Source organism: Neomonachus schauinslandi, chromosome 6, assembly GCF_002201575.2.
Source record: "Neomonachus schauinslandi chromosome 6, ASM220157v2, whole genome shotgun sequence".
Lineage (NCBI taxonomy): Eukaryota > Metazoa > Chordata > Mammalia > Carnivora > Phocidae > Neomonachus > Neomonachus schauinslandi.
The window spans coordinates 55,191,161-55,213,047 of record NC_058408.1 but is presented as its reverse complement, the minus strand read 5'-3'; the positions used below and the strand labels follow the sequence as shown (position 1 = coordinate 55,213,047).

The window sequence follows — 21,887 nt, the reverse complement described above, 5'->3', positions numbered from 1 at the left end:
AAGATTGATTAAAGCACAATTTTTAATTTAATCTATTATAGGTATGTGTTAATTAATAGTTTTTAGGATATTGGTCCATCCTTGTATTCGATGATAAATCATAATTGGTGTCATAATATTATTTTATTATTTTTAAAAAACATTAAAAATTTAAACTTTATACTCTTAAATGAAATTAGTTAATTTTTTATTATTTTAATTCCAGTGTAGTTAACATACAGTGTTATATTAGTTTCAGATATACAATCCGGTAAGTGATTCAGTGGTTCCTTATATTACTCAGTGCTCATCAAGATAAGTGTACTCTTAATACCTGCCATCTATTTCCATCCATCCCCCCACCCACCTCCTCTCTGGTAACTATCTTTAACCAGACTCTGTAGTTAAGAGTCTGTTTTTTGATTTGTCTCTTTTTTTTCCCCTTTTGTATGTTTGTTTTGTTTCTTAAATTCCACATGAGTGAAATCATACAACATTTGTCTTTTTCTGACTGGCTTATTTTGCTTAGCATTATACTCCCTAGATCAATTTATGTTGTTGCAAATGTCAAGATTTCATTCTTTCTATGGCTGGGTAATATTCCATCGTATATATACGTCATTTCTTCTTTATGCATTCATTTATCAATGGACACTTGGGCTGCTTCCATAATTTGGCTACTGTAAATAATGCTGCTATAAACATAAGGGTGTATATATCCCTTTGAATTAGTGTTTTCATATTCTTTGGGCAAATGCCCAATAGCCAGATTACCGGATTCCAGGGTAGTTCTATTGTTAATTTTCTGAAGGACCTCTATACTGTTTTCTACAGTAGCTGCACCAGTTTGCTTTCCCACTAACAGTGCGAAAGGATTCCTTTTTCTCCACATCCTTGCCAAAATCTGTTGTTTCTTGATTTTAGCCATTCTGACAGGTGGGAGGTGATGTCTCATTGTGGTTTTGATTTGCATTTCCCTGATGATGAGTGATGTTGAACATCTTCTCATGTGTCTGTTGGCCATCTGTATGTCTTCTCTGAAGAAATGTCTATTCCTGTCTTCTGCCCATTTTTTAATTTATTTGTTTTTTGGGTGTTGAGTTTCATAAATTCTTTATATATTTTGGATACTAATTTTTATCGGACATGTCATTTGCAAATATCTTCTCCCATTCCATAGGTTGTCTTTTAATTTTGTTGGTTGTTTCCTTTGCTGTGCAGTATTTTATTTTGATGAAGTCCCAGTAGTTTATTTTTGCTTTTGTTTCCCTTGCCTCAGATGACATATCTAGAAAGATGTTGTTATGGCCAAAGTCAGAAATTACTGCCTGTTTTCTCTTCTAGGATTTTTGTGGTTTCAGGTCTCACATTTAGATACTTAGTCCATCTTGAGTTTATTATTGTGTATGGTATAAGAAAGTGGTCCAGTTTCATTCTTCTGTATGTGGCTATCCAGGTTTCCCAACACCATTTGTTGAAGAATTGTCTTTTTCCCATTGCATATTCTTGCCTCCTTTGTTAAAGATTAATTGGCATATAACTCTAGGTTTATTTCTCAGTTTTCTATTCTATTCTATTGATCTCTATGTCTATTTTTGTGCCAGTACCATAAAGTTTTGATTACTAAAGTTTTATAATATAAATTGAAGTCCAGAATTGTGATATCTCCAGTTTTGTTTTTCTTTTTCAAGATGGTTTGGCTATTTGGGGTCTTTTGTGATTTTATACAAATGTTAGTATCCTTTGTTCCACTTCTGTGAAAAATGCTATTTTTGCATCTATGTTCATCAGAGTTGTTGGCCTGTAGTTCTCTTTTTTGTGGTATCTTTATCTGGTTTTGTATCAGGATAATGTTAGCCTCATAGAATGAATTTGGAAATTTTCCTTCCTCTTCTACCTTTTTAAAAGTTTGAGAATAGGCATTAACTCTTCTTTAAATGTTTGGTAGAATTCACCTGTGAAGCCATCTGGTCCTGGCTTTTGTTTTTTGGGAGATTTTTGATTGCTGATTCATTTTCATTGCTGGTTATTGGTCTGTTCAGTTTTCTATTTCTTTCTGTTTCTGTTTTGGTAGTTTATGTGTTTCTAGGAATTTATCCACTTCTTCCAGGTTATCCAATTTGTTGGAATATAATTTTTCATGATATTCTATTATAATTATTTCTATTTCTGTGGTGTTGGTTGTTATTTCTCCTCTCTCATTTTTTATTTTATTTATTTGAGTCCTTTCTCTTTTTTTCTTGATAAGTCTAGCTAGAGGTTTATCAATTTTATCAATTTTTTCCAAGAACCTAGTTTCAATTGATCTGTTCTATTGTGTGTTTAGTTTCTTTTTCATTTATTTCTGCTCTAATTTTTATTATTTCCTTCCTTCTGCTGGTTTTAGATTTTGTTTGTTGTTTTTTTCCTAGCTCCTTTAGGTGTAGGTTAGATTGTTTGAGATTTTTCTTGCACCTTGAGGTAGGCTTGTATTGCTATATACTTCCCTTTTGTCGCATCCAATGATTTGCTGCATCCAATGATTTGAACCATTGTGTTTTCATTTTCATTTCTCTCCATGTAATTTTTTATCTCTTCTTTGATTTCCTGGTTGACCCATTCATTGTTTAGTAGCATGTTATTTAACCTCCATGTTTTGGTGCTCTTTCCAGATATTTTCTGGTGGTTGATTTCTAGTGTCATGAATGATGGTCAGAGAAAATGCATGGTATGACTTTGATCTTTTTGAATTCGTTGAGACTTGCTTCATGGCCTATTATGTGATCTATTCTGAAAAATGTTCCATGTGAACTTAAAAAGAATGTGTATTCTGGGGCGCCTGGGTGCCTCAGTTGGTTAAGCATCCAACTCCTGATTTCAGATCAGGTCATGATCTCAGGGTCATGAGATTGAGCCCCATGTCAGGCTCTGCACTGAGCATGGAGCCTGCTTGGATTGTCTCTCTCCCTCATCCTCCTTCCCCGCCACCTGTGGGCAGTCTGTCTCTCTAAAAAAAATTTTTAAATATTATGTATTCTGCTATTTTAGGATGGAGTGTTCTGAATATATCTGTTAATTTTATCTGGTCCAGTGTGCCATTCAAAACCACTGTTTCCTTGTTGATTTTCTGTCTGGATTATCTATCCATTGATATAAGTGAGGTGTTAAAGTCCCCTACTATTATTGTATTACTATCTATTAGTTCCTTTATGTTTGTTATTAACTGTTTTATGTATTTAGGTGTTCCCATGTTGGGTGCATAAATATATACAGTTGTTATATCTTCTTGTTTAATTGTCCATCTTATTTTATATAGTGCCTTTCTTTGTCTCTTGTTACAGTTTTGTCATAAAGTCTATTTTCTCCAAAGAGAAAAGCCATAATTATGGCTACCCTGGCTTTCTTTTGTCTTCTACCTGCATAATGTTTCTCCATACCCCTGCTTTCAATCTGCAGGTGTCTTTAGGTGTGAAATAAGTCTTTTGTAAGCAGCATATAGATGGGTCTTGTTTATAAATCCATTCTGTCACCCTATATCTTTCGTTTGGGGCATTTAGTCCATTTACATTCCAAGTAATAGGTATGTATTTATTGCCATTTTGTTACTTGTTTTGTGAGGTTTTTTTTTAAAAGATTTTATTTATTTATCTGACAGAGAGAGACACAGTGAGAGAAGGAACACAAGCAGGGGAAGTGGGAACACAAGCAGGGGGAGTGGGAGAGGGAGAAGCAGGCTTCCCGCCAAGCAGGGAGCCCTATGCGGGGCTCGATCCCAGGACCCTGGGACCATGACCTGAGCCGAAGGCAGAGGCCCAACGACTGAGCCACCCAGGCGCCCCTTGTGGTTGTTTTATAGCTCTTCTCTGATCCTTTCTTCTCTTGCTCTTTTCTCTCAGTTTGCTGGGTTTGTTTAGTGATATACTTGGATTCTTACTCTTTATTTTTTGCATATATATTATTGGTTTTCAATTTGTGGTTACCATTAGATTTGTATATTACATTTTCTGCATATACCAGTGTATATTAAGTTGATGGTCACTTAAGTTTGAGCCCATTCTTTACTCCTCTCCCCACCACATGTTTGGGATATGATGTAATTCTTCACATCCTTTTATTTTGTGAGTCCCTTGACTGATTTTTGTGGATACACTTATTTTTATTGCTTTTGTCCTTCCTATTTTCTTACTCTTACTTACGGTCTTTCCTTTATAATCATACAGTCTCCTTTAACATTTCCTGTAAGGCTGGTTTGGTGGTCATGAACTTCTTTAGTTTTTGTTTATCTGGGAATCTCTTTATCTCTCCTTCTCTTCTGAATTACAGCCATGCTGGAGAGAGCACTCTTGGCTGCAGATTTTTTTCCTTTCAGCACTTTGAATATATCATGCTACTCCTTTCTGGCCTTCAAAGTTTCTGCTGAAAAATTTGCTGATAGCCTTATGGGGTTTCATTCATATATAACTGTCTTCTTTTCTCTTGCTTTTAAAATTCTCTCTTTATCACTACTTGTTGCCATTTTAATTATTATGTGTCTTGGTGTGGACCTCCTTGGGTTGATTTTGTCGGGGAATCTCTGTGCCTCCTTGGATCTGGGTATTTGTTTTCTTCCCTGGATTAGGGAACTTTTCAGCTATTATTTCTTCAAATAAATTTTCTGCCCCCTTTTCTCTCTCCTCTTCTTCTGGGATCCCTATAATGAGAATGTTACTATGCTTGATGGAGTTGCTGAGTTCCCTAAATCTATTCTCATTCCGCATAAATTTTTTTTCTCTCACCTGCTCAACTTGATTACTTTCCATTACTCTGTCCTCCAGGTTGCTAATTCATTCCTCTGCTTCCTCTAGCCTGCTATTTATTCCATCTAGTATATTTTTAATTTCATTTATTGTGTTCTTCATCTTTGATTGGTTCTTTTATATCTCTTTGTTGTAAGGTCTCCCTGATGTCCTCCACTCTTTTCTCAAGTTCAGTGAGTATCTTTATGATCATTACTTTAAATCCTCTATCTGACATATTACTTATAGCCACTTTGCTTAGGTCTCTTGCTGTGGTTATGTCCTGTTCTTTGATTTGGGACATACTCCTGTCTCCTCATTTTGTCTCTCTCTGTTTCTGTGTTAGGAAAGTCAGCTCTGTCTCCTGCTCTTGAAAGTAATGGCCTTATGAAGAAGAGGGCTGGTAGTGCCCTGCAGTGCAGTGTCTCTTGTTCACCAGAAACTGACACTCCAGGGGTGTCTCCCCTGTTTGTTACATGTGCCCTGCTGCTGTGTTTTATCAGCTCTCCCTTCAGTGCAGTCATCTGCAGTGGCTCTGTTTGCCTACGGGCAGTGGCTTGTCCCTGTGGTGTTAGTGGACAAGTCTGGGGCCACCTCGGGCTTAAGTTGAGTCAAACCAGGCATTTGCCAGAGATGAAGTAGCACCAAACTGCAGGGCACTTTCCCTGTGTTGCCCCCTGAGAAATTTTTGTTGGTGGGTGGGGCCTGCAATCAGAACAACCGTCTGCCCCACCCGCTGCGAGGGCTGCCCTCTGACTGGTATGTGTGGCTCTCTTCCCCTTGCCGCAGGGCAGAATCCCTTTGGGATGGTGCTGGCCACTTGCTTGCACATTGCCAGGCGTGCGGCCCCTGTTTGAATAGGCCAAGAGCATACTGGAGTGGATGTGTCACCACCAGTGGGATGAGTTGACTGGGGTGGGGCTCACAGTTTTAGCAAGGTGTGCATTAGTCTTCCATGGGGCTGCCGCCACCAGGGGGACTGAGGTCCCACAAAGTGGGCCAGGAGATGCAGTGTTGGCAAGGTTTGTGCCCATCTTCTAGGGGAGGAGACAAACAGCACCAGGACTGAGGCAAGCTTGACTGGAAAGGGCACATCCACTGAAGCTGGGGGAGCGGGGGCAGGTTGCGGCGCGGAACCCTGTGTAAGCAAGTTAGGTAGTGAATGCCTGCTCAGTGCTGGTTCCTGCAAGTGGCTGTGTGTTTACGCTGAAGGGCCAGGGGAGGGGAATGGCACCTGTGAGCTCCTCAGTTCCTGGAGAAGTTCCTCAGGGATCCTGCCAGTTCCTTTGTTCCTGAAGGAGTTCCCCAGTGATTTCTGTCCCTCCAGGACATGCTCTGAGATCAGTAAATAACACTCTATCCCATAAGCCCCAGGCATTTTTCAAACTGCTGCTTTTATGCTACACCTCCAAGGACTGTTCCTCTGCTATCCCTTTAAGGGCAGAGACTCTGCTTCCTATCGCCCTCTAGGCTGTCCCAGAACCGAGCCTGCTGATTTTTAGAATTCCAGGCTTTAAGTCCCACTGGTTGTAAGAACTCATGAAATTTGGTGCTTCTAGTTTTCAAGCCAAATGTCTTCCCTGTGGGGGCTCCCCAGTGTCAGGGTCCTTTTCTCTCCTCTCTGTGCCTGCGAGCTCCTTCCCTCCCACAGATGGCCTGTGGTCTGTTTAGCTCCCCACCATGTCTCCGCCCTTTCTCTCCTCTTAGATATGCCTCTTTACTTTTAGTTGTAAAGTTTGTTTTGCCAGTTTTCAAGTCCTTTTCTGGATTATTTACACTGATGTGGGTATTATCTAGTTGTATCTGTGGGACAAGGTGAGCTTGGGTCCTCCTATTCTGTCAACTTCCCAGCCTCTCTGGAATTAGTTAATATTTTAGAGATTGTCTTTTATTATAACTGTTTGAATAACCAGTTATAAACAGATCCCTGATTACCATTCATTGGTGGTTCCTCTGAACTTAAACTCATTTACTATTTTGTGTTGAGATGTGTGTGTATATCTTGCCTAGGTGAATTGACTAGAATTTACAAAATAGTGCTATACAAAGACAGATAGTAGGTACACATGAAGACCTTATGTACTAAATTAATACTTTATGTGCCAGATAATACTTGGCCAAAGTATGACAAACAAAATCTATAAGAAATTTTATAAAATGAAAGGAAAACTATATGTCAAACAGACCAAGTTTCTGATATCAGCTCCACCATTCCCAGATTTTGTGACTTTGAAGTTACTTAACTTCTCAATGCCTCAGATTCCTTGTCTAAAAATTGAAAGTAATGATAGTAGTTAACTCTTAGTATTGCCATGAAGATGTATTGAGATAATGCGTGCAGGGCAAGTAAAATACCTAGTGCCTGGTGTTAAAGTCCTCAGTATCAGTGCTTCTTAACCTATTTTAATTCTCCTTTGGGAATCTGATGAAACTTTTGGACTACCGCTCCCCACAAAATACAGACACATAGAAACAAAAGTTGGTATATTATTTTATAGGGTTCATGAAAAGGCAGACCCTAGATTAGAATCCTCTGTTTCATATTTTTAGCTTTTTTTTTTTTTTTGGTCTACCTAAATGTGTTAAAAATCCCCCAGATAATAATTTTCCTTTAATTTTTAAAAAAATTTATTATAGCTTTTTGTACTTTGGCCAAGTATTATTTGGTACATAAAGTTTTACACAAACTATATCCTCATATATACTTGTAAAATTTAAGTATATAAATCAGTTTTGTTTCTATTAAACACAACAATAGCTTACTTCTTTTTTTGACTACTGTAGGCTCTTTTTTTTTTAAGATTTTATTCATTTATTTAACAGAGAGAGACACAGCAAGAGAGGGAACACAAAGCAGAGGGAGTGGGAAAGGGAGAAGCAGGCTTCCTGAAGAGCAGGGAGCCCGACGCGGGGCTCAATCCCAGGACCCTCGGATCATGACCTAAGCCAAAGGCAAACGCTTAACAACTGAGCCACCCAGGTGCCCCACTACTGTAGGCTTTCTTAATATTTAGTTTCTGCTTCCTCTTTTGTTTTTTAAATCTTTATTAAATTTGCCAGCAAAGATCATTATACTTATTATTCCCCCCTTTCTCATTTTATACTTGTCCACTTTGCCTATGCCCTTTATTTCTTGGATTACATTTTTAGTAGCTTTAAAATTTTGTTACATGCTTAGTTTGTCTTTTTTCTCTCATTTTATTTTTTTATATTTTAAAAAGATTTTATTTATTTATTTGAGAGAAAGTGAATGAGAGGGAGGGAGAGAGAATCTGAAGCAGACTCTGCATTGAGCACCAAGCCCAATGCAGGCTTCCATCCCACAACCTCAAGATCCTGACCTGAGCCAAAACTAAGAGTGGGATGCTTAACCAATTGAGCCACCCAGATGCCCCTTATTTTAAATGAGAAAAATTCTAATAGTATTCTAGTATTTTTAAGTACTTTGAATTTTCTCATTTTTAAAATAGATTTCTCACTGTGATTTGAAAATCAAATGTATATCCTTTTATATTTTGAAACTTTTTACAGCTTGTAAAAAGCCTTTTACAACTATGATAAATATTTGTCAGCACTCCATGATTATTGAAAAAGATAATCCTTGATACCTCATTTAATATAATTTATTTATACCTCCTTATTAATTTTATTTTTTTCCTTATTAATTTTAGTAAAGATCTCCTCTTTTGCAGAATTTTTAATTTTTACCTACCATATGCTGATAATTGAATGCTTAATCTTCTATGACTGTGTTTGTTTTTCCTTGTATCTTTAATAATTTCTATTTCTCCTTGTATTTTTAATAATTCAATACCTTGTACCTTTTAATAATTATTTTTAATAATTTAACTTTTTTCTATGTGTTATTAACTATTCCTTCTATTATTTCAAATGATAGTATATATCTCTCTTAATATTCTTTCGTTTGAACTAAACATTTTATCATATTAAAATGTCCCTCCTGATTTATTTGTGATCATGTTTAATATAATTTCCCCATGTTTTTATTAGGACGCATCTACTTTGTTTTATTCAATTGTGGTTCTTCAAATTATACTTGCAAAAATATGTATTGCTTTTTGCTTACTGTAGCATACAGTAATTTAGTGAGGAATGCTTAGTCTTCCTTCTCAAGTTCCTTTCTATATCACCTGGTTGTGCACCCTGGAATATAAAAAAAGCATTTACACTGAAATTCTTAATTCTAAGATGTCACTTATTGTAAAATACACTGTAATTTAATAACTACTCTTTTGAAAGCAAGTTATATGTGGATCCAAAAAAGTATCCTTAACGGCAATTGTCCACGTTGACCCATAGATTTGCATGTGTCTTTCTTTAGTATCACTGGTGTCTCCCACTCAACCTTCCTCACATTTAAAATTTGAAGATCTAGGGGCGCCTGGGTGGCTCAGTGGTTAAGCATCTGCTTTCGGTTCAGGTCATGATCTCAGTGTCCTGGGATCGAGCCCCGCATCGGGTCCCTGCTCGGCGGGAAGCCTGCTTCTCCCTCTCCCGCTCCCCCTGCTTGTGTTCCCTCTCTCGCTGTATCTCTCTCTGTCAAATAAATAAAATCTTTAAAAATAAATAAATAAATAAATAAATTAATTAATTAATTAATAAAATTTGAAGATCTGTTGCCCATTAGCAGTTATGCATGGCCTTAGAGGATCATGCTATTTTTCTAATCTTTATTCATGACTTGGAGCATTTTAGCGTTTTTAGGACTAGCAGTATGATTTCAAAGTACATTGAAAGAAACTATTTTCTATTTCATCAAAATCTTAATTTTGCATTTTCCTAAGCCAAGTTATTTATCCCTAAAAGTTAAATACCTTCCCCTAAAAATTCTACTGGAAACTCTTGATAGATAGCTGTTCAGAGTCTAGTAATTCATTAAAGCCATGAATAAGCCAAATTAATCTTCCCTAGATTTGAAAATTATCTAATGTATTCTAAGAGAGTCCATTTCAAACAGTGGGTATTAGACACTTTGATTTTCCTGTCCAGTAGAGAAAAGATATTCTGAGTCTAGCATAAAATTTCTTACCTTACCATCTATATCACCATTTTTTCAGAAAATAAGAAAATATTTTCATCTCAAAAAAAAATGAAGAAGGACTGTTATCTACATCACACATATCTAAGGAATAATAACTATGTCATAACTTATCTTTCCAACTGCTGATGGGCAGGTTTCTTTTGCCAAGAATTGGAGGATGCATCCCAATAATTTCAGAAATATTAAAATGTAAGAAGCATAGTGTCACAGTTTAGAGAAAATGTGGCAGTAATATAGTTCAACTAAAGCTCAGCATGGCTTTGTGGGCTTGCTTGGAAATGTAACCACTTTTTACATTATTATGTCTATGGAGAAATATATTCTGGTTTCTAAATAACTGATTACAGATGATTTTGAAAAAGAAACTCATTCCTGTATATTTAAAGCACCATTGTCATTTTTATGAGAATATTTAAAACCCACATGTTATATAAAGCTGAGAGCTGGGCCTCATTTTATAGTACATTCTCTCTTGCACAAGAAAAAGCCACTAAACTTAAGTTACATTTGTTCTCTCCTCTGTTTAATAATTACACCTTTTTCTTACCAGCTTTTTAGATCCCTTACTGCAGTTTGAAACCCAACTGAAGATAATAGAGTCCTCCTTTAAAATTGTATTTGCTATACCAACTCTTGAGAAAGTGAAGGAAATGGGAAACAGTAAAGATGACCCAGAGGACCTGGAAGTGAGTCTTTGTTTCCTTTAATTATTATGAGCTATTATTATGCGCCACAACAGTTCTGCAGAATGCCCCTCCACGGGTCATAATCCTTGTTGTCATCTCATTCACCCTTTTTAGATACAGTAGATTAACAACAGTATATTCCAGCATTAATCTATACCCCCTGGACTCCTTGTGAATTCTACAAGTCATGGGATTTAATGGATTGTATAGGAGTTATAGGAACAAATGAGTGAAGAGATTTTTGGTTAACTGTTTTAGCAAGGACAAGAGTTTATGGGCAAATGCTGTAAGAAAGGAAATAAGAGCAGAGAAAGGTGGAGAGAGGAATATCCCTACAGTAAGGTGAGCAACATCTCTGCTATTTCCTCAGCACAGCTACCCAGTGCACCTGCCCTATAAGGTGGAGGTGCAATTCATGGCACAGGCTACTGAGAGAGGTCTCATCTCTAGAGCTGCCTCTCTCCTTTCTTACCTTCAGTTTATGGGGAGAACGCAGGGCCCCAGGACACAAAACCATAGACACTGAGTAAAATTACATCTAATTTTATCTGGCTGGCTGGTTGTGTAATTTTTTTTGTTTTTCAGAATTTATATCAAAACATTTTAAACATATTTGAGGACACTCTTCTGATCTTAGTGTCTAAAGACCTCTATAAACTGCAAATCTTAAAGGTAAAGTAAAGGGAAAATAAGCATTTTTGTTTTCTTGTCTTAAATCTAAAGAGCTCACTATATTTCAGTTATTATTTCCCTTTTCCCATACTATGTCTTCTTCAAGTATTTGGTGGCTGATTTTTTTCTTTTCCTCCCGAGCCATATAATTATCCCCAAAGTGAAATCATTTCCCTTTCTTTGAATTACAGAGACATAATTTTAAGAATTCAATTTTGGGAAGATGGCATCAATAAAACACTTAAGAAGCCAAATGTTATGTGGCAGTGTAAGAGTGAATACAATATAGGTTAGCAGAAAAGAGAGTGTGATTGGCTTGAACTACCTGCAGATCCATGGAACAATACTTTGATGGTGTCTATATGCTTGCTTCCCCCTCAACAACTCTGGAGCTAAAGTGTCCTATCTTCATGGATACCATGGTATCAGCGGAAAGCCTAACAACTGTCCAAATCCCCACTTACATCCAGACCTCACTGTGTTTTTAACATCCCAGGCAGAGATAGGAGACTGCTCAGGATGTCTTATGATCACTGGGGGCACCTGTCTGGAAATACTGGGAAACCAGAATGACTTACTCTACCAGTATCATTATGAGTTTGTGCAAATCATAAAATACATTCAAGTAAAGAAGCAGAATTAGTATCTCTGAAGACAAGAAGGAATGTGAGGGAAAATAAAATATACAGAGTTAATTTGTGCCTAATTTGAGTCAAATATTTTCTGTGCATTTTAAAAACTTAACCTCACAACCCTTTAAAGTAGTTATTATTATCCCATTATTACAACCATCTCCCTATGCATGCTCTTTCAGCCAATAAACCACTGTTTTTTTGAGTATTTACTCTACATCAGGCACTAAACAGAATGCTTCATATATAGGTTATCTCATTTAATCCTTAAAATAACCCTCTGATGGTTATTTCCCCCCATTTTGCTGATAAGAAAATGGAAGCAAAGAGAGGAGCAATAATATGTGTAATGCTAACAAATGGGGAAGCTACTCTAACTTGGAAACCTGTTACTTAACCATGTTGTTCTTAAACCTTCCATGTCTAGAAACTCACTTGATTCTCAAAAAGAGCTAAAAGCCCACTCCTGGAAAAGGCACAGGCTGACACCACCCCCCACCCCACCGGGGATTTAGAGACTCTTCTGCCCTAGGAAATGGATTTCAGAACAGTTTTATACAATGGGAGCAAGTGAAAAGGAGGAGATTTAGCATAAATACTGTGAACTCCAACAGAGTGCCTTAAGAAATCTATTAGTGGTGATTGGTATGTGAGGCATATGCAGTCTTCTTCCCTTCCCAAGCTTGTAAATATGTCCTTACATCTGAAGATTTAGAACAAATAGAAGTTACAGCAAGATGGAGTTGAATCAAAATTAACAAGAACTTTCTAACTGAGCTGCCTCCGGGAATATTCTCTGCAACTATGAGCCAGAAAATATCTGAGTGCTGAATCTGCAGAGGAAATTCTGGAGTAAGATGACACTTCAGGATCAGATGACATTTCAATTCTTTTTTAAAACTGAAAATCAGATCCTGTGATGAGAGAGAGAGGGAGAGAGAGGATATGTACTTTGAAAGAAAAAAAGGAGAAGCAACTAACAATCCCATGATAGCCTCCTGTTAAACTTTTTGTGATGACTGACAAAGTGACTTATAATGCACATCATTAGTACATATTCGTTGTATAAAATTAAATAACATACAACCTAAGTGTAGTTACTACAGTAGATGAAGTAGTATAGTAGATAGCTTGTAGTATACAACTAGCTTTGTTGTCATCTTTTTGAGATAAATGTAGGTTAGATGTGAAATAATCAGGAGTCCATGGGGACCCTTGACTTGGTGAAGTCGGAGGGGACTTGTAGAAATGGAAACACCATGCTCTAGGATGATTCTTATGTTTTCCACAGGACATGGCTGTGTGGATGAATGAAGATAGTTCGTACCTGCAGGAGAGAATTATAGTGATCATCAGCAGTGTGCTAAGCTTTGCATCCAGGAAAGTCAGGGGATATGTAAGTCACAGAGTACAATCATGCCACCTGCTTCTGAAGACTGCATTTCTATAATGCTGCTTTCCAAGTCTGGCTCTTGAAAACTCTAAGTGCCTGCTTGGTATGAGCATGCTGGCAGGCTGGGATATTAAGAAAAGAGTCAATATAATACATGATTTTATGTCAATCAGAGCAGTCTCTCAACCAATTGATTAAGACCTTTTATGCTTTCCACAAACAGAATGAATGTGTCAAAATTTCTGCTGACTCTCTGGATCACAATCAATGTTATTTGCAACCTTATTAATCCTTCCATCTCTACTTTCCTTCTTATTTCTCCTTTTCTTAAAATATTTTTAAAACCATTTTATATGTATTTGAAATTTACACAAGTAATTCCTGAGTCTTTTCATTGTAAAACATGCTAGAGATAGAGCAGAAGTCTTCTTTACTATCCTCTCCATCCTAATCTCCTCCCTAGCATGCTGCTGTGATATGGATCCTGCCAGACAGTCTTCCGTGTACACACCCACATAGACATGCACACACTGAGATGCGTAGTTTTTTACTTAGCGCTTCTTTATTAAAATCACATTATATTTACACATGATTCTGCAATTTGATTTTTTCACTGAACAGTATGTTCCTCAGATATTTTCATAGCAATATATGTAGAGTTATCTCATTCTTTTATCCAAAACATATATCCCATAGTTTTAATGTATTGTAATCTACTTATAGATGGACATCCAAGTATATTTAGTTTTTTTTTTCCTAGTTCAACAATATACAAATAGTCATCTTTGTTCAAGTACATATGTACTTAGAAATACTTACAAAGATAATAGATCAAAGAGTGGGAATAGTTTATACTTTTAACACTACAAAATTATCTCCAGTTTGTATTCCTGTGGATATTAGAGTGCTTGTTTCCCTACACCTCCCACCAACACTGGGAAGTTATTGGACTTTCTAATTGTTGCCTTTCAGATGGAGAACAAATTGGCATCTCATAATTGCCAGTATTTGCTGAGGTTTTCTATATTTTTAATAACATTATTGTCTTCCTTCTAAGAAACCTTACTATCTATGAACATTTCTCTCTCTTATGGATACTGTGTATCCAGCCTCTGTTTTGCAACTCATCCTTAACTGTGATTTTTAAACATACACTTCTAATTGCTTATCTGATTGTTTGAATCATTTCAGGAGTTCAGAATAAAGGGGATCAGAAACATACATTCATGATATCATTTTCACCCACCCATTTTCTACTACTTAATCAAATAGCTTCCAGGCAGATTGAGACAAAAAGCCTAGATAAACCTTAGAACATATCTGAATTCTTACTATTTTGTTTAAAATCAGCTTTGGTGGAGTGCCTGGGTGGCTCAGTCAGTTAAGCATCTGCCTTCGGCTCAGGTTGTGATCTCAGGGTCCTGCGAGCCTGCTTCTCCCTCTCCCTGCTCGTGCTCGTGCTCTCTCACTATCTGTCTCTCAAATAAATAAAATCTTAAAATCAGCTTTGGGATGTAATATAATTTACTTACATGAGGAAAGGTAGTTCATAATGTTCTTTGCATCATGTTGAGTCTATTTCAAAAGAGAGATAGAGCGGTTTGTTTTAATCTTCTGGTTCTCTGGTTCTCTAAACTGGGTGGCTATCCATTCAAATGTTTGAAAAGCTAATCATACAAAATTTCTAGCAAGGCTGGAGATTAAGTGTAGTTCACAACTCCGGCCTATTTTCTGCACAGTTCATAAATGTTTCATGCACTCAGCAAGTATTTGATGGTGACTGTCGGACCAAGTTCTATTCACATGCTTTTATCTGCTTTTGCATTTTCATTCAGTATACATATATCCATTCATTCATTCTAGTGAGTTCCACTCAGGTAACAGGTAAGACATTTTGGAGTTTTGTCATCTTCTATCACCTCTTCTCAGTTCATTCTCCCCTACACATAGCCCACCCCTCAACTGTGAAAAAATAAATGTGCAATTCCACTTCTGTGGCAGAAGGCTCTCATAAAATGAGGGTTCCTACCTATAACCAAGATTTGTTTGAGAAGCCAAGTAGGATAACCTATTATTTTGTTCTGCAATGTTCACTGAGTGCCACCAGGTGGAAGCACACTAGCATTTTCCAGAACATGGAAGCTAAGCTAGCATCAACCAGTTCATCAAAGTCAAGGAGGCTTAAAACTTTAAACTTTCTCTTTATGATAATGTCCTCTAAAGATAGTTAAGTCCATGAAATTAATGGAGAAGAGAGGACAAATATATGAAATAAAACAGCTGAATGTATTATTAAATTAAAAACTAAGCTCCCCACAGCCCTCATCTGTGTATCTCTATGTCTGACATATTGAAGATAATCAGTGAAGATTTGTTTTGCCCTTCTCTAATTATATGTAACTATCCATTCTGTTCTCAGGTGCTGTCCATTCACTGGAAAGACTTTTTTTTTTTTTTCATAAATTACCCTAGCCTTGTCTTCCAGGGTCTCAGAGGCCCTTGTCCTATTGAACAATCCTGACTACCATTTGTATTCTATCAAAAATACTTTTTAATGTAGTAATTCTCCTTATATGACCTATGTGCTATCATGGTGAAAAAAACTTCTACAATCAAAGAATATTTGTCCCTTCAATTAAACTATTCAATTTTCAAACAGGCAAGGAAATGTGAGCTAAACATGTCATCTTATATCATTAACAGAAAGATTTTCCCTGGGTTTGTTCCTTTGGCACATCAGCATTTGAAAGACGGGTGGAATTTAAGGAGGACAATGGCAGTGGAGTAGGAGGACCCTAGGCTCACTTTGTCTCATGAATACAAGTAGATAATTAACAAATTATCCTAAGTACCCCAGAAATCAACCTGAAGACTGGCAGAACAACTAAAGGTAAGGAAGAGTCCAAACCAAAGATGGTAGGAAGTGTGGACACACAGTTTGGGAGAGAAACGAATCATGAATGCTGTGGTGGGGAGGGAGCCACAGTTGAGGAGAAGGGCAAGAGATAGACTAGCACAGAGGGAAGCACACAGGGAAGATGATTTCCCCATAGCAATTGGCTTGGAAAGCAAGAGAGGCCAAATTTCGTAAGTTCTTGCAACCACTGGGGCTTAAAGCCTAGAGTTTTAAAGGTCAGCAGGCTTGGCTCTGGGAGAGCCACATGGTGCTGCTAGTAGAGAGAAGGCAGAACAAACAGCCTGTGGACATACAGTGTGGAAACAGTGATATGAAGAACACTCAGGGCACACAGTGAACTTATTTGTTCTTCTCTGAGTGTGTCCCAGAGAGGCAGCATTCATGGAGAGACTCCTCCAAGAACAAAGGAACTCCCTTGCCCTCAGAATTAATCCAGAGCCATGTGCAGGAACCAGCACAGCACCAATACTAGCTTCCTAACTTTCTTACACCGAGCCCTGACACCCCATGCTCCAGTAGAACCACCCTTCCCAATCACACTTGCCTCAGTTCCAGCCCAGCAGGCCCCCTTTCCCAGGAGAATGGCCCAAATCCTTGCCCACACTGAATCTCCTGACCTGGGAGTTTTGCAGGGTTCCTGTTCTGGTAGTGATGGAGACAGGTCTCATCTCACAAGCAGACTGGAGCACACCTAGTTAAAACTTGCCACATTCAGGCCTGGAACCAAGCACTGACCACAATAGGCAAAGAGAGCCTCTGCAGACAACTGGCCTGAAGGATAAAGTGGCCAGGACACAACAGCAGAGTGCACACAGACACACTGGAGATACTCCCTGAAGCAACAAGCCCTGGGGAAGAGGGGACACTATACTGCAGGACACTATAGGACTTCTTCTTCATAAGGCCAATATCTTCAAGAACAAGAGATGTAGCTGACTATTCTAACGCAAAGAAGTAGGTACAGAGACTTAAACAAAATAAAAAGACAGAGGAATTAGTTCCAAATAAAAGAACAGGACAAGCCCACAGCCAGATCTAAGTGAAAAACATAAATAACATCCTGGATAGAGAATTTTAAGTAATGATCATAAAGATACTTGCTGGACTTGAGAAGAGAATGGAAGTCATCAGTAAGACCATTAACACAGAGATAAAGAATTGCATGTCATAGATAAAGGGCTCAATAAATGAAATCAGAAACAGGACTGATGGAATGAATGAACAGCAGGCTGGGAGAAGCAGAGGAACAAATCAATGACCTAGAAGACAGAGTAATAGAAAGTAATCAAGCTGAACAGAGAGAAAAAAGAATTATGCAAAACAAGAATAGACAGGGAATTCAGTGATTCCATCAAACATAACATTCATATTGTAGGAGTCCCATAAGTGGAAGAAAAAAGAAAAAAGCAAGGAGAAATTTTATTTGAAAAAATAATAGCTGAAAAGTTTTGGGGAAAGAAACAGACATCCAGATCCAGGAGGCACAGAGCTTCCCCCAACAAAAGCAGACTTGCACCAAGACATATTATAATTAAAATGGTAAAATACACTGATAAAGAAAAAAATTTAAAGCAGCAAGACAAAAAACATCAGTCAGTTACAAGGGAAAACCCATGAGGCTGGCAGGAGATTTTTCAACATAAACTTGGCAGGCCAGAAGAAAGTGGCATGATATATTCAAAGTGCTGAATGGGATATATGTGCAACCAAGAATACTCTATCCAGCAAGGCTGTTATTCAGAAAACAAGAGATAAAGAGTTTCCGACAAACAAAAACTAAAGGGGTTCATGACCACTAAACCAGCCCTACAAGAAATACTAAAGGGGACTCTGTGAGTGGAAAGCAAAGACCAAAATCGACAGTATAAAGATAGGAAACACAACAGCAGTAAAAATGAATATTTCTGTAAAAAAAATCGGTCAAGGAACTCACAAAATAAAAAGATGTAAAATATGACAACGTGTAACTAAAATATGGGGAGGAGAGAAGAGAATGCATTCAAATTTAAGTGACCATAAACTTAATATAGACTGCTATATACAGAAGAGGTTATATACAAACCGAATGGTAACCATATATCAAAAACCACTAACAAACATGCAAAGAATAAAGAGAAAAAATCCAAATATATCACTAAAGAAAACCAGCGAACTACAATAGAGAGAGAGACAAGAAAGGATCAGAGAAAATCTTCAGAATCAGTCACAGAACAGGTTAAGAAATGGCAATAAATACATATTTATCAATAATTACTTTGAATGTAAATAGACTAAATGCTCCAATCAAAAGACGTAGGCTAACAGAATGGATAAAAAAATGAGACCTATCTATATGCTTCCTACAAGAGACTCGTGCCAGACCTGAAGCCACCTGCAGATTGGAAGCAAGGGAATGGAAAAACATTTATCATGCTAATGGACATCAAAAGAAAGTCAGAGTAGCAAAACTTATATTGGAAAACTAGACTTTCAAACAGATTATAGGGCACCTGGGTGGCTCAGTTGGTTAAGCATCTGCCTTCTGCTCAAGTCATGATCCCAGGTTCCTGGGATCAAGCCCTGCATTGGGATCCCTGCTCAGCGGGGAGTCTGCTACTCCCTCTGCCCCTCCCCCTGCTCGTGTTCTCTCACTCTCTCTTTCTCTTTCTCTCTTGCAAAGTAAATTAAAAAAATTTTTAAAGAGATTGTAACAAGAGACAAAGGGCACTATATAATAATAAAATGGACTATCCAACAGGAAGATATAACAATTGTGAATATTTGCACACCCAACATGAGACACCCAAATACATAAAACAATTAATTACAAACATAAAAGAATTCATTGACAATAATACAATAATAATAAGGGACTTTCCCATCTCACTTACATTAATGGACAAATCATTCAAACAGAAAATGAATACAGAAACAGTGGTTTTGAAAGACACACTAGACCAGAAGGAGATAACATGTATTCAGAGCACTCCATCCTGAAACAGCAGAATACACTTTCTTTTCAAGTGCACAGAATATTCTCCAGAATAGATCACATACCAAAACATGAAAAAAGCCTCAACAAATTCAAAAAGATCAAAGTCATACCACTTATCTTTTCTGACCACAACATTATGAAACTAGAAATCGACCACAAGAAAAAATTTGGAAAGACCACAAGTAAATGGAAGTTAAATAACATGCAACTGAACAATGAACAGATCAATCAGGAAATAAAAGAAAATTTAAAAATTACATGGAAACAAATGAAAATGAAAACACATGGTTCAAAACCTTTGGGATGCAGCAAAAGCAGTTCTAAGAGGGAAGTTTATAGCAATACAGGTCTACTTCAAGAAGTAAGAGAAATCTCAAATAAATAACCTAACCTTACACCTAAAGGAGCTAGAAAAAGAACAGCAAACAAAACCTAAACGCAGCAGAAGAAAGAAAATAATAAAGGTTAGAGCAGAAATAAATAATATAGAAACTTAAAAAAAAAAAAAAGAACAGATCAATAAAACCAGGAGCTGGTTCTCTGAAAAAATCAATAAAATTGATAAACCTCTAGCCAGACTTAATATGAAAAAAGAGAAAACTGAGAGCTTTTCTCTTAAGGTCAGGAAGAAGACAAGGATGCCCATTCTCACCACTTTTATTCAACATAGCACTGGAAGTCCTAGCCACAGTAATCAGACAACAAAAAGAAATAAAAGACATCCAAATTGATGAGGAACAACTGAAACATTCACTATTTGCAGATGACATGATACTCTGTCTAGAAAACCCCCCAAAAAACCCATCAAAAAGCTGTTAGAATTGATAAATTCAGTAAAGTCACAGGATACAAAATCAATCTACAGAAATCTGTTGCATTTCTATACACCAAAAATGAAGCATCAGAAAAAGAAATTAAGAAAACAATCCCATTTACAATTGCACCAAAAATTGTAAGATACCTAGAAATAAACCAAATCAAGGAGGTTAAGGATCTATACTCTGAAAACTATAAAAACACTGATGAAAGAAGTTGAAGATGACACAAAGAAACAGGAAGACATTCCATGCTCATGGATTGGAAGAACAAATATTGTCTATACTACCCAAAGCAGTCTATAGATTTCATGCAATCCCTATGAAAATACCTCCAGCATTTTTCATAGAACTAGAACAAATAACCCTAAAGTCTGTATGGAAACACAAAGGACCCCAAATAGCCAAACAATCTTGAAAAAGAAAAGCAAAGCTGGAGACATCACAATTCTGGACTTAATTTATATTACAAAGCTGTAGTAATCAAAACATTATGGTACTGGCACAAAAATAGACATATAGATCAATAGAACAGAATAGAAAACCCAGAAATAAATCCACAATTATATGGTCAATAAATCTTTGACAAAGCAGGAAAGAATACCCAATGGGAAAAGACAGTGTCTTCAACAAATGGTGTTGGGAAAACTGGACAAAAACATGCAAAATAATGAAAATGACCACTTTCTTACACCATACACAATAATAAACTCAAAATAGATTAAGGATCTAAATGTGAAACCTGAAACTACAAAAATCCTAGAAGAGAACACAGGCAGTAACTTCTTTGACATTGGCCTTAGCAACATTTTTCTAGATAGGTCCCCTGAAGCAAGGGAAATAAAAGCAAAAATAAACTATTGGGACTACATCAAAATAAAAATGTTCTGCACAGAGAAGGAAACAACCAACAAAACTAAAAGACAACCTACTGAATGGGAGAAGATATTTGCAAATGACATATCTGATAAAGAGTTAGTATCCAAAATATATAAAGAACTTATAAAACTCAACACCCCCAAAAACAAATAATCTGATTAAAATATAGGCAGAAGACATGAATAGACATTTCTCCAAAGAAGACATCCAGATGGCCAACAGACACAAGAAAAGATACTCATCATCACTTACCATCAAGGAACTATAAATCAAAACTACAATGAGATATCACCTCCCACCTGTCAGAATGGCTAAAATCAAAAACACAAGGAACAACAGGTTTTGGCAAGCATGTGGAGAAAAAAGAACCTTCTGGCACTGTTGGTGGAAATGCAAACTGGTGCAGCCACTCTGGAAAACAGTATGAAGATTCATCAAAAAGTTAAAAATAGAACTGCCCTATGATCTAGGAATCGCACTACTGGGTATTTATCCAAGGAATACAAAAACACTAATTCAAAGGGATACATACACCCCTATGTTTATAGCAGCATTATTTACAATAGACAAGACATGGGAATAGCCCAAGTGTTCATCAACTGATAAATGGATAAAGAAGATGTGACATATATATATATGGAATATATATATACATATTATATATATGGAATATATATATACATGTTATATATATGGAATATATATATACATATTATTATATATGGAATATATATGGAATATTACTCAGCCATAAAAAGGAATGAATCTTGTCATTTTCAACAACAAGGATGGAGCTAGAGAGTATAATGCTAAGCAGAATAAGACAGAGAAGGACAAATACCATAGGACTTCACTCATATATGGAATTTAAGAAACAAAGCAGATGAGCAAAGGAGAAAAGAGAGAGAGAGAGAGACAAACCAAGAAACAGATTCTTAACTATGGAGAATTAAACTGATGGTTACCAGAGGGGAGACAGGTAGGGGCATGGGTTAAATAGGTGATGGGGATTGAGAGGATGTCATGATGAGCACCAGGTAATGTATGGAATTGTTGAGTCACTGTATTGTACACCTGAAACTAATATAATACTGTATCTCTAACTGTAATTAAAATTAAAAAAT

The 21,887-nt window shown here is 36.8% G+C and overlaps 1 protein-coding gene across 1 annotated transcript in view; it reads left to right on the top strand.

Moving 5' to 3' along the window:
* MROH9 (maestro heat like repeat family member 9) overlaps positions 1-21,887 on the top strand; it is a 95,113-nt gene that overhangs the window by 21,519 nt on the left and 51,707 nt on the right. Inside the window, exons 2-4 of the mRNA XM_021682875.1 lie at positions 10,346-10,481; positions 11,067-11,153; positions 13,077-13,181. Of these exons, the coding sequence (XP_021538550.1) occupies positions 10,346-10,481; positions 11,067-11,153; positions 13,077-13,181 (328 nt within the window). The remainder of the gene's footprint in view (positions 1-10,345; positions 10,482-11,066; positions 11,154-13,076; positions 13,182-21,887) is intronic.